The sequence below is a fragment of the Cucurbita moschata genome, unplaced genomic scaffold, assembly GCF_002738365.1.
Source record: "Cucurbita moschata cultivar Rifu unplaced genomic scaffold, Cmos_1.0 Cmo_Scf00029, whole genome shotgun sequence".
Taxonomy (NCBI): Eukaryota; Viridiplantae; Streptophyta; class Magnoliopsida; order Cucurbitales; family Cucurbitaceae; genus Cucurbita; species Cucurbita moschata.
The window spans coordinates 1,097,833-1,110,443 of NW_019268545.1; the positions used below are offsets into that span (position 1 = coordinate 1,097,833).

Sequence of the window (12,611 nt, forward strand, 5' to 3'; positions counted from 1 at the left end):
TACTTGAGAAGAACTAGGGACTATATGGGTATGTAGCTCAAGACATGGACCCTATTGAGTGTAGAAATAGGCTAACATGTAAACCAGTCCTTGTTGGTCTAGAGACTACAGGGGTAGGTGTCAAGATGAGAGCCCCTATTGAACATAGAAACGAGTCAAGATTGACGTTGCGACTTTGTAAACCGGTATGGAAAGAGATCAGGGACTACGCGGGTAGATGGTATAGCATGAACAACTTCTATTGAGTGTAAAAACTGTCAAGGTCGACGCTGTGACGCTGTAAACTAGTCTTGATGAGGGGCTAGGGACTACATAGGTAGATGAACAATGAAGAACCATTTGGAACATCGTTTAGACCAATGGAAAGTCGTGAAAACCTACTAGGAGAAGGAGGCGATGAGAGCCTACAAGTAGGTTACGTACTGAGTATATTTTTATACTCATCCCTTTTTTCTTTCTTTCTTTTTTTCGGTAAATAACTTTGATAGTGGTGTTGTATGTCTTTTGAAATGATGCGAAATTTCACTGCACTTTCCACATTCTCAATGTTTTTCTTCATTTTGATTGTCTTGTTTGTATTTGATTTCGTCTTCTCGTTTGATATGGAAAAATCACTACAAGGGAGTAAGATTCGGATTACCTTGTTGATCGAATATCTCAAGGCAAGAACATTGTTTGAGATTCGAATCACTCCACAAGCAAGATTGATTATGTCTAGCTTGAATGATTCTTATTGATCAAATATCACAAGGCAAGAACACTGGAGTGAGATTCGAATCACTTCACAAGCAAAATTGATCATGTCGAGCTTGAATGATTCTACCTGCAACCTAAACTACACAGAAAACTTAGCCATTGGCTAAAGGAAAGCACAAAGGCTTCTTTTACTATATTTTAAAAGCCTACTTACAAATACAAATACAAGACTTTATATAGCCTCAAAATGAAACTATTAAAGGCATTCAGAGTTGTTACATATTTAATGACCATAATTAACCCTTATGTAATTGTAACCGATAATAAATAAAAGTCTTCAAATACATCAATAAAATAACTCTAAATTATTCTAAATTGTAATCCACCACAAATTTATAACTGGAAACTTCATTCTTCTTCAATGTGGCGTGAATTGAAACTTCATTCTTCTTCAATGTGGCGTGAATTGAAATATCTTTCGATAATTTCAACAATATTTTTTTCACATCTTTATTGAAGTATATTGTATGATTGATGTTTCTTGGTTCATGTCATCGTTACAGTCCAATTTTTCGAAATTTCAAAAATTGAGTCGTGACAGATTGGTATCCGAGTAATCGGGTTTTAGGTCCTATAGACTTTGTTTTATGTGTCACCGCCCAATTTTCAAGATTTCTTTCTCCTCGTGGAATTGGAGTTGTGGCCGTTATTTGTTTCTCTCTCTAGAACCTTCCTCTCTCTATTCTCTTTTTATTCTCCTTTCTTTTGTTTTTCTTTTCCTTTATATCTCCCTAATCTCATTTTTCTCTCTTCTTCTAATTGAAGAAAACACGATTTTGGATCCGTTTCCGTCATTTTTCTTATTTTTATATCTTCTAATCCAAACTTCAAATCAGTTCGTTTTCTTCTGCAATGTGGTAATCCTAATCTCAACTACATATTTTTTTCTTTAATTGACCAATTTGTAGACGTCGAAAGTAGTTACGTTTACTCTTACCGCTCATGGAAAGAACTCTTGGAACAGCAGTTTTTGGCCACGATTTCGGCTAAGTTCCTCACAAAATCTGTGTAGAACACTTTCTAGAAGAACATATCAAAACATCAGGACTTAACTTGTAAGAACTGATTTGGATCCGAGGAAAAATTGTGAAAGATTACTTTGCGGGTCTTCACGGTTCTTGACGGAAAACGAAACTCCGATCACTCCTTAGGTGGAGTTCTTGCAACCAACTCTTGGCTTGAGGCAACTTCTACTGTTGTCCCGTGAGTTTTCCAAATGTTCTTTCTTCCTTCTCTCTAGGTTCTTTCAACTCTCTCACTTTCCTTGTTTTTCTCTTTTGGAGTTTTTTTTGAGACCGTTCCACTCGGACCTCTACTGTGGTTGGAGGGAAAAAATTACCTATTTGCCCCTCCATTGACTTTAATTCTTTTTTCTCTCTTTGTTCTTCAGATGCTACGGCAATATTTTAAGATAAAATTTATGTTTTATGAAAAAGTTTAAAGGCTAATTTATGCATATAAATGATTAAGCTAGGATGATGGTAGTGACTTTAGGTAAGTAGAAATCTAGAGTCGTTACAAGATAGATCCCTTTGAACTGACACCCGGTAACATGACCTTCTTCAGGACTGAGTATCTTATGGGTGCTCTTCAACTAGAAATGCGCCTCATTCTTCAACATATATGGAGCAGTGCACATGATACTTGATTGAACAATTCATATAATTAAAGGCTATCTCAGTAGCCTCCAACGAGGCTTCTGCAGCAACTGGGTCTATCTTCCCACCCACCAAGGGTTATGCTTTTGAAAATCCCTCAAGTAGCGGGATTCAGTAGTCATACCTCGTTACGTCGGGGGCTTCGTGCAAGTGTCTGGTTGGCCACTAGAGCTTGCAACAGTTGGCTGGTCTGAGCCTGTGTCTCCATGGTGGACCTCATGAAGGTTTGCAGGATCTCCAAGGTAAGGGTCCCTGATAGCTCAGCTGGTGGCACTGCAGGCATCGGTGCCGATGCTGGTGGTGCCTCTCTTGGCTCTAGCGCCTACGGAGCTACCGCTGAGGGATCTTGGGCCACAACCCTCCTTCGGTCTCTCTTGGGCGCTTGCGCCCGCGGAATGACCTTGTCTGCGAAAAAGGGATAGTGAAAGAGATAAGAATAGATAAAATAGATGAATGCTGACGTGTTTTATTATTGTGACTCAATGCTTAGAGGGTTACACAATTACAGTATTTAGCTTATACACTAGATTAGAAATGGTAAATCATCGAAATCTAGAAAAATTCAAATCTACCGACATCTCCTAAAATCTCCTAAAATCTTAGTAGTTTGAATATTTGAATCATATCTCAATTACTATGAATCATATCTTCATTTTGAATACTTTGAATCATATCTCAACACTCCCCCTTGATTCAAAGTTGCAAATGTCAAGTAATCGTCTCAAGTAGCAAAACTTTTCTTTTGACAAAGCCTTGGTAAGTATGTCTGCTAGCTGTTCATCGGTGTTACAATATTCCAAGACAATTTCTTCGTCTGCAACAAGATCATGAATATAGTGATGTCGAAGTTCAATATGTTTTGTTCTACTGTGAAACGCTGGGTTTTTTGTCATAGAAATAGTTGCTTTATTATCACAAAATATCTTTGTTGCCCCTTTTTGCTCTTGTTGAAGATCAGCTAACATTCTTCTTAGCCAAATGGCTTGACACGCTACTGAAGTTGCTGCAACATATTCTGCTTCTGACGTTGACAACGCCACTGTTGCTTACTTCTTTGAGCTCCAAGTGATCACTCCTGACCCTAAAGTGAAAACATTGGCTGAAATGCTTCGTCTATCATCTAATGATCCTGCCCAATCACTATCGGTGAATCCATATAGTTTGAAATTAGAGGATTTAGAATACCAAATTCCATACTCCATGGTTCCGGCAATGTAACGTAAGACTCTTTTTGCTGCTCCATAATGAACCTTTGAAGGATGTTGCATAAACTTAGAAATAATACCAACAGGAAATGCAATGTCGGGTCGTGTGTGAGTTAAATAAATTAGTCCGCCAACCAAGCTCCTGAACCTTCTAACATCTGTCATTTCTGCTCCATCATCATGTTGTAATTTCTCATTAATATTCATAGGTGTAGCTGCAGGCTTACAATTAAGCATACTAAATTTACTCATAATATATTTGGCATATTTTCTTTGTGAAATAAAAATTCCATCTTCAACTTGATACACTTCAAGACCAAGAAAATAGTGTAATAGACCCATATATGACATCTCAAATTCACTCATCATTTGAGACTTAAATTTATCCAAAAGAGAGTTAGAAGAGCTAGTGTAAATAATATCGTCAACATAGAGGCAAATAATGATGAAATCACTTTTACCTTCCTTCTTCACATATAAAGTAGGCTCATTCTCACTTCTCATGTATCCTTTCTTTTGAAAATACTCATCAATCTTGCTGTTCCAAGCTCAAGGGGCCTGCTTTAATCCGTATAGTGCCTTTCTCAACTTGTATATCTTTGTTTCCTTGTCCTTCTTTATGAATTCTTCTGGTTGTGCTACATAAACCTCTTCTTGTAAATCTCCGTTAAGAAATGTTGACTTAACATCAAACTGATAAACCGGCCACCACAATTCTGCTGCTAATGCTAGAATAGTTCTTACAGTTTCAAAACGAGCTACTGGAGAAAAAGTTTCTTCAAAATCTATACCTTGTTGTTGTGCATACCCTTTTGCTACAAGACGGGCCTTATGCTTTTGTATGCTTCCATCTGGTGCAAATTTTGTCTTGAACACCCATTTCAAATTGATTGCATTTTTTCGTTTGGTAAGTCAACCATCTCCCATGTTCCATTTTTCTCAATGGACGGCATCTCTTCTACCCTGGCTTTCTTCCACTCTTCTTTTTCAGCTGCTTCTTCATAATTCATAGGATCTGAAACAGTAAGAGCAAATTGACATGATGCATATATGTCAGTTAAAGATTTATACTTCTATGGAGGTGTCTCATCCGAAAGTTCTTCAAGAGAAGAATCGCTGTTTAGTGATGCTGATGAATTTGACAAATTTTGTGTTGTAGTGGAGGCACTAGGAGATGCACTGGAGTTGACCCTTGTCTCTTCATTTGGGGAAACTTCAACTGTAATCTTTTGCTGCTCCTGTTCTTTACTCCAATCCCAACTCACATTTTCATTAAATATTACCTCCCTTCTAACTAAAATCTTTTCATGGGGTTGTATAATTTATATGTCTTTGATTGTGTACAATAGGCAATGAAAATGCATTTTTCAAATTTTTCATCAAGTTTTTGACGAATTTGAGGATGTTTCGAAGCATAAGCAACACAACCAAAGATTCGTAAATGACTTACAGATGGTTTCCTTCCATGTCATGCTTCAGAAGGAGTTCGATTCATAACCGCCTTTGTTGGTGAGATGTTTAATAGATAAACAGATGTTGCTACAGCTTCTGCCCAAAATTGGTTTGAAAGTCTCCTTGCTTGTAACATCCTTCTTGCTATCTCCATAATAGTTCGATTTTTTTCGTTCAGCGATTCTATTTTGTTCTAGAGTGTAGGGAGCTATTAATTCCCTTTGGATGCCCTCTTCTTCACAAAACAGATTGAACTCTTTAGATATGAACTCGCCACCTCTGTCTGTTTGAAGAACTTTAATGTGACAGAACTTTGGTTCTCTACCATAGCTTTAAAAATCTGAAACTTCTGAAAAGTTTCTGACTTATGTTGTAGGAAGTAAACCCAGCTCATGCAACTATAATCATCAATGAATAGCAAAAAGTATATACTCCCACCCAAGGACTTCGTTTGCATTGCCCACATAAATCAGCATGAATTAGTTCCAGACAATGTGAAGCACTTCTAGCTTTTCCAACAAGAAAGGACTTCCTAGTCTGCTTGCCATAAATGCATCCTTCACATAAATTAGTTGAGTCAATTCTTGGTAATCTGAAAACCATACCTTTATTCCTGAGTATTTTCAGGTCGTTCATATGAAGATGTCCATATCTGAGATGCCATATGTTGAGTCATCTTTCGTGCTAGCAGCAAGAGCAAAATCCTCCATGTTAGAAATATCAAGTGAAAACATCTTATTTGAAGATATGGCAATTTGAACTTTATGGTCTGATTTCTTATGTGTAATGACACATGTGTTGTCATCAAATAAAACTGAATGTCCTCTAGTCATCAATTGTCCAACACTCAATAAATTATACCCTAAATTAGGTAGAAATTGAACATTATCTAATTGTTTTATCTTACCTGGACTGGTTTCGATTTTCACTGTACCTTTTCCCTCAACTTGCATCTCTTTTGTGTTTTCAAGTTGCACCTTAATTTTTTGCGTCTCATCAAGCTCTTTGAATAAGGATTTGGTGCCTGTCATATGGTTCGAGCATCTGCTATCAACAAACCATAAGTCACCTTTTTTTGGATTGGTATCCATGCACGCCATAAGCAGCTTTTCTTCTTCTTCTTCATTCTCTGCTTGCAAAATTCATTCGTTGATTTTTATCCCAACAATCAGATTTTGTGTGCCTATACCTTCTGCAATGATAACATTGTATGACATTCCTTTGTTCATTGAATTGTCTCTGTCCATCACTTCTCTATCTACCCCTGTTATCACGACCACCATGGAAGCTGCGAAATCCTCCTCTTCCACGACTTCTACCTGCTAAATGAATATTTTCTCATTCATTGTTTTCGTTGTTGGTTGTCTCCTTCACTTGTAGTGCCTTTTCTTCGTTCCTTTCTGATGCTCTATTGATTCTTGTCTCATGAGCCTGAAGCGAGCCCATCAATTTATCAACGGAGAGTATGGATAGATCCTTAGCTTCTTCTATGGCAACCACCACATGGTCAAACTTTGGAGTCAAGTTTCTCAACACCTTTGCAACAATTGTTTCATTTGAAATTTTCTCTCCATAGGTACGCATCTGACTGACTATTGCCATTGCTCTTCACAAAAAATTAGCAATTGATTCGCCATTCGTCATGAGTAGAGTTTCAAAGTCACGTCTTAGAGATTGCAATTTCACTGTCATGACCTTTGAATCTCCTAGAAACTCCTTCCGTAGAATTGACCATGCCTGCTTTGATGTGGTTGCTGCTGCAATTCGTGAAAAGATAGTCGCATGAACTGCTTGCTGAATAATGAATAAAGTATTGGCATCGTTTTTCTTGGTTTCTCTTAGTCTCTCATTTTCTTCTATTGTGGGTTCTAATACATCAACAAACTCGTGCTCCACCAAGTCCCATAGCTCTTGCGATCTGAGAAAGGTTTTCATCTTGATGCTCCACCACTCATATTTCTCACCATTAAAGATTGGTAACAACGGTGCAGAGGAAGAAAAACCAGCTACTGCCATTTTTGTTTTGTGAAAGAAAATAATCACTCACCCTCGTGTCGAACGAACTTGGCTATGATACCAAAATTGTTGGAAAAGGGATAGTAAAAGAGATAAGAATAGATAAAATAGATGAATGCTGACGTGCTTTATTATTGTGATTCAATGCTTAAAGGGTTACACAATTCCAGTATTTATAGTTTATACACTCAACCAGAAATAGTAAATCATCTAAATCTATAAAAATTCAAATCTACTAACAATCTCCTAAAATCTTGGTAGTTTGAATATTTGAATCATATCTCAACTACTATGAATCATATCTTCATTTTGAATACTTTGAATCATATCTCAACATGCCTCAGAAGACAACTCTCTAGCCTCGTTTAGGGGTGGGTGCTGCTCAGCTTCACGACCAAATCCAACCTAGGTCCCTCTCCTCTTCGGAGCCATAGTCTGTCAAAAGACAACAAACTTGGGTTACTACATATTCTAGAACGTCATTCTATCAAGAGTAGTAAGTTGTACCATCATACTTATAAGACTCTTGTGATACACCTTAGCAAGACTTATTTTGCTCTACAGACTTAGATACATACTTGGTCTCGATGCGGCGTGTCAATGAGCTGAGTCATAGAGGTATAGCCCACTTTACAAAAAAAAAAAAACAAAATCTACTGGACCTAAAATCTTACTGCTCTGATATCAATTTGTCACGGCCCAATTTCTCGAAATCTCGAAAATTGGGTCATGACAATTCAACCATGATTAAGCACCATCCCTCAAAGAATAAATGAAGAAACTCAATATAATCATATCTCTATCCACTCCTTGGAATCGGAATGAGTCACTAACTCTCAAAGAAGATCTTCTGAGAGTAGTACGTAAAATTTCCCAATAGTTTGCAGCATTTCATGAGCTTTAGCTCGAAAGTGGTTGCTTACATTTTGGGTTTTATAATGCACGAATTTAGCTCTTCCACAATTGGGTATGCATATGCTCTAATTTCTCTTTCTTTGTCATATGCTAAATGAATAGAATTAGGGGTGGTTCTCTCTAGATTAGTCATCATTGCTGAATTTTCAAACTTCTAATTCACTTTGGCTCCATGATCTATTTCCGATATATTTTGTTCGGTCATTCTCAACCTTTGTTCCCTCAACCTTCACCTCGATATATTTTGTTCAGTCATTCTCAACCTTTGTTCCCTCAACCTTCGCCTAAAGGTTTTCTAGATTTCGGGATCAAAAATAAAATCGAAAACTGTAGGTGAGTTCATTCAACGAATTCTACAGTAGTAAATTCAGCCTCACAGTTTTAAAACACGTTTATTGAGATAAGTTTCCACACACCCTCGTAAAGAATGATTTGTTTCCCTTTCCAACCGATGTGGTATCTCACAAGCTATATCAACAATAGATGCAAAGAGTTATATAATTTATGGTCAAAATTGTCTTAGCTTTTATATTTTATTTTTTTACCAAAAAGTAAAATGTCTAACAAGACCTCTATTGAGACATGTGGCAGTGATATAGATAGAACTCAAAAGCAACCTAAAAGCATGAGCTAAAAAGTACTATGAGTTCAAATCTCAAAGCAACAATATAAATCAAGAACAATTTAATACTCCGATAAAGAAAGCATTAGGGAAACCTATAGTATAAACGCTTAAAAATATAGACATGAAGCTAATGAAAATCACACTAAAATTGTACTCCAAACCTCATTACACTATTGAAACACATTCCCCTAACGTATGAACAAATAGTTATATTATATACCCTCAGTTATTTAGTTTATAGAGGCTAATTTTTTTTTTTTTTTAGAAAGCAATCTATATTATCGTAACTCATGTGATTTGAAGTGAATTTAAGTAAAAACAAAATTCACAATGTATAAATCAAGAAAAGCATAAAAAGAGTACATAAGAAAAATATATCATTTTTGTCCAAAATTTTTAAAGTTGCGAGTGTATTATCTAGAAGCCAAAATAATAATAATAATAATAATAATAATAATAATAATAATAATTCCGTAATGCACCCACATTTAAAGGCAAAAATTAAATTGTAGCACAAGGAAGAGTTCATAGAAAATTCGATTCTAATCTAATCGATAAACTTTCACAAACCACGAATTCAACAATTATTTGTGATTCTCTCCATCAACTCTCCTCAAGTAATGAGTTATTCGTTGACCAAATTCTTTCACACTGATCCGAACAAAAACCCTAACCCTAAAGGTTTATCAAATATGGTACAAGTTTCCTTTTGAGCGATCATCCATCATTCATTCTTTTAGTTTTGATTTCAATCTATCCAAAATAAAAAAATATATGCTTTCATTCTTTAATTTGAAAATATAATTTTTTTGTTCTGAATCTGAGACAAAAATCACTCGAGTCGATAAAGTTGTGTGCATAAATTATTTCAATTTTGTTGTGTTTTTTTACTTAGATATTAAAATTACTTAGAAAATAATGGAATAGATATTAAACCTAACTTAGAGTTTAAATATACATACACATTTTATTCTCATTCTTCACGAGCCCTACAAAATTTGAAAGTGTGACCTAACCCAGTTGAACAAAAAGGTATAAGATTAAAAATAAAAGTCGGTTCTTTATTTATTTAAAGAGAAAGTACAACAAGAGCTCTCATTTGAACATCACAATATTGTAACCATTCCCCGTCTTTGTTATATATTTTATTTTGAATGCATGAGGAGAGAATTATTTATATGGTGCTCTTTTTTATTTCTTCATGATATTATTAATATATGTATATATATTGTACTGCTAAAGATGTGTTTTTCAGGGTGCATATCCCTCGTGCTTACCTCCATCGTATCCTCCGTAGTTTCCTCCACTGTATTCCTCATGCTTACCTCCGTCATATCCCCCGTAGTTTCCTCCATCGTATCCCTTGTGTTTATCTCTGCCGTATTCCTCGTGTTTACCTCCGTCGTATTGCTCATGCTTACCTCCATAATATCCTCTGCCGTATTCCTCATGCTTTCCTCCACCGTATCCTCCATAGTTTCCTCCACCGTATCCCTCGTATTTATCTCTGCCGTATTCCTCGTATTTACTTCCGCTGTATTCCTCATGTTTACCTCCACCGTATCCTCCATGGTTAACTCCATCATATCCCTCGTGTTTACCTCGATCGTATTCCTCATGCTTACTTCCTTCATATCTCCCATAGTTTCCTCCATCGTATCCTTCGTGTCTATTTCCGTCGTATCCTCAGTAGTTTCCACCATCATATCCCTCGTGTTTTCCTCCGTCATATCCCCAGTACTTTCCTCCATATGCACCATCTTTACCATATCCATAGCCATAATTTTCAACACCATATTCCCCTACGGAAGCATAGCTACTATAACCATGACCACTTGAAGAACCATATCCTCCATAAGAACTTGACAAACGTCTCGCTGCAGAACAAATTCCTATTCCGAAGAACAGAAAGAACACAAGAGAAGATAGTTTATGGTAAGCCATTTGCATATGCATTTGAATGCTTTGAGTGAAGAGGTATATATATATAAGGTGAGCATGGGGCCTAAATACCACTGCCTTACTCTATACACGCAAATTGCAGAAAATGGGTTTGACCCATAATCTACGTTTAGGCCTACCGATCTTAGACATATGATTTTGCACCTCACCTTCTGCCTAGCTCGTATATATATATATCAATGTCTAATTTAACACTTTTTGTGTTGATATGTCAATGTCTATGCTAAGTCTTTTAAAACACTCAATAATCCTTTAAACTCAATCTTATGTGTTAATTCTAAGCTGCTTGTTAACATCTAACTTGGATCATGTTTATGCTTGAGCTGATGTTGGGTCATATTTGTTTCTACTCATATGAAACCAAAAATATATGAACAGTTTTTTCCTTCTATCCGTTTAATTTTTTATATGGAAACGAGTAATTTCATTACATGGTATTATGTTTTCAACTCATGGTCAAGTCCTCAAAATGGAAAGCATATTGAATCGGTTAAAAGAATCATTTTCCTCTATGCAAATTAAAGAACAAGCCCTCACAAGCAAAAATTCGTAACTCATTCATTGATTATCAAATTTATAAAGAGAGATTAAATATTTGTTGGTATAGTATTATACAAACTCATTGTATAAAATACCATCACTTACATGTCTCCACATAAACGATTTGGATCATATAATTTGTAACAATTATAAAATATGTCATATCAATAGTGTTACCATGATAAAACATCCAACTTCATGTACTATAGACCATTTATGTTATTACTTGAACACGTTCTTCTTGAATCACGTAATGTTCAAGATTACATTAATAACCTTGTATTTTTATACTATGAATAATATTAAATTGTACATAAATTAATATAAATATTATTAAAAATTAAATAAAATAAGAAAAGAGAGTAAGGATTAGAGAGTTATCCAACTTTGTTGCTCTCCTTCAATATAAGTTCCCTTCATTAAAGGTCTCACGTCCACCTCTTTGACTTAATCTATTTTTTTTGGTCTTTTTTTCCTTCTACTGTCAAGAGCGGCTGAATTAGGGTTCTTCTTCCTCCCTCGATTCAGAGCAACACAATCCTCTTCTTTCTATTTTATTTTTTTCCCTTTGGTGGCTCATCTATATTTTAGTCAACCTCTTCTCTAATTAGGTAGTGAATGACCCAAGTAGCTTGCTGATTTGGATTATAATTTACATGTCGTCCCAAAAAAATTTGCTTTCCGAATTGATTCAGCATCATGGTTAGCAACTTGTTTCCGGACTTGATTATTTTTTAATTTATCACGAGAGCATAGTTCAGCATAAATGTTCTGAAATTTTACCAAATCACTCAATTAAATATATAATTAGGCTTGATTTATGCAAATTGATATTTTTTTTTATTTTGACCCACGTAAACTATTCCATACTAATTATTATAAATGAAGCAATGAGTATGAGTGCAAAATTAACTTGATTCGGTATAATTTTTTTTATTTTTTTATTAAGAGTTATCACATCTCCAAATTTCATAAATTAGTCATCATTGACTAATTATTCTTCACTCTCCCTTCAGCTCTTTTCTCATTAACTAATTTTTTCTATTTGTTTTATAATCAATACCTATAAGAAAAATAACACATTTTTCACTACCGTCGTATTCTCCAAAACACTTCTAGGATGATTTTCGTTCCTTTTTCCTTTCCTATTGTGACTCAACTTCATTATTTATTTCCTAACTTTCTAATGTCATAACATTTTGATTTTTTTTTCTCTCTCCCAAAATCCTTGAAGTTATTCCCTATTCTCAGGGTGCCTCCATTTAGGATGCAAATCATCTATGTCTTCAACGGATGACTATATAGATTAATATTCATTTTCCCTTAGCTCAACTCAATAGCATCCTGAAGTTTTCTGTATAGTCATATTTGTGATGCAAGCTCGATTCAATAGGAGGTTTTCAGTATGGCCACATTTGTGATGCAACTCACCTCAACAATAATGATAACTCTTTTTTTTTTTTTTTTTTTACATCCCTAATA

General features: G+C 35.4%; 1 protein-coding gene across 50 annotated transcripts in view; it reads right to left on the reverse strand.

Annotated features, from left to right (window-relative positions):
• The window catches only part of LOC111463951 (glycine-rich cell wall structural protein 1.8-like), a 38,224-nt gene that overhangs the window by 17,914 nt on the left and 7,699 nt on the right, over nucleotides 1-12,611 (reverse strand). For all 50 annotated transcript variants that reach the window (XM_023107941.1, XM_023107984.1, XM_023107986.1 and 47 more), the window contains 2 exons: nucleotides 10,181-10,255; nucleotides 9,893-10,108 (listed from right to left, as the gene is read on the reverse strand). In XM_023107941.1, coding sequence (XP_022963709.1) covers nucleotides 9,893-10,108; nucleotides 10,181-10,255 — 291 coding nt within the window. The remainder of the gene's footprint in view (nucleotides 1-9,892; nucleotides 10,109-10,180; nucleotides 10,256-12,611) is intronic.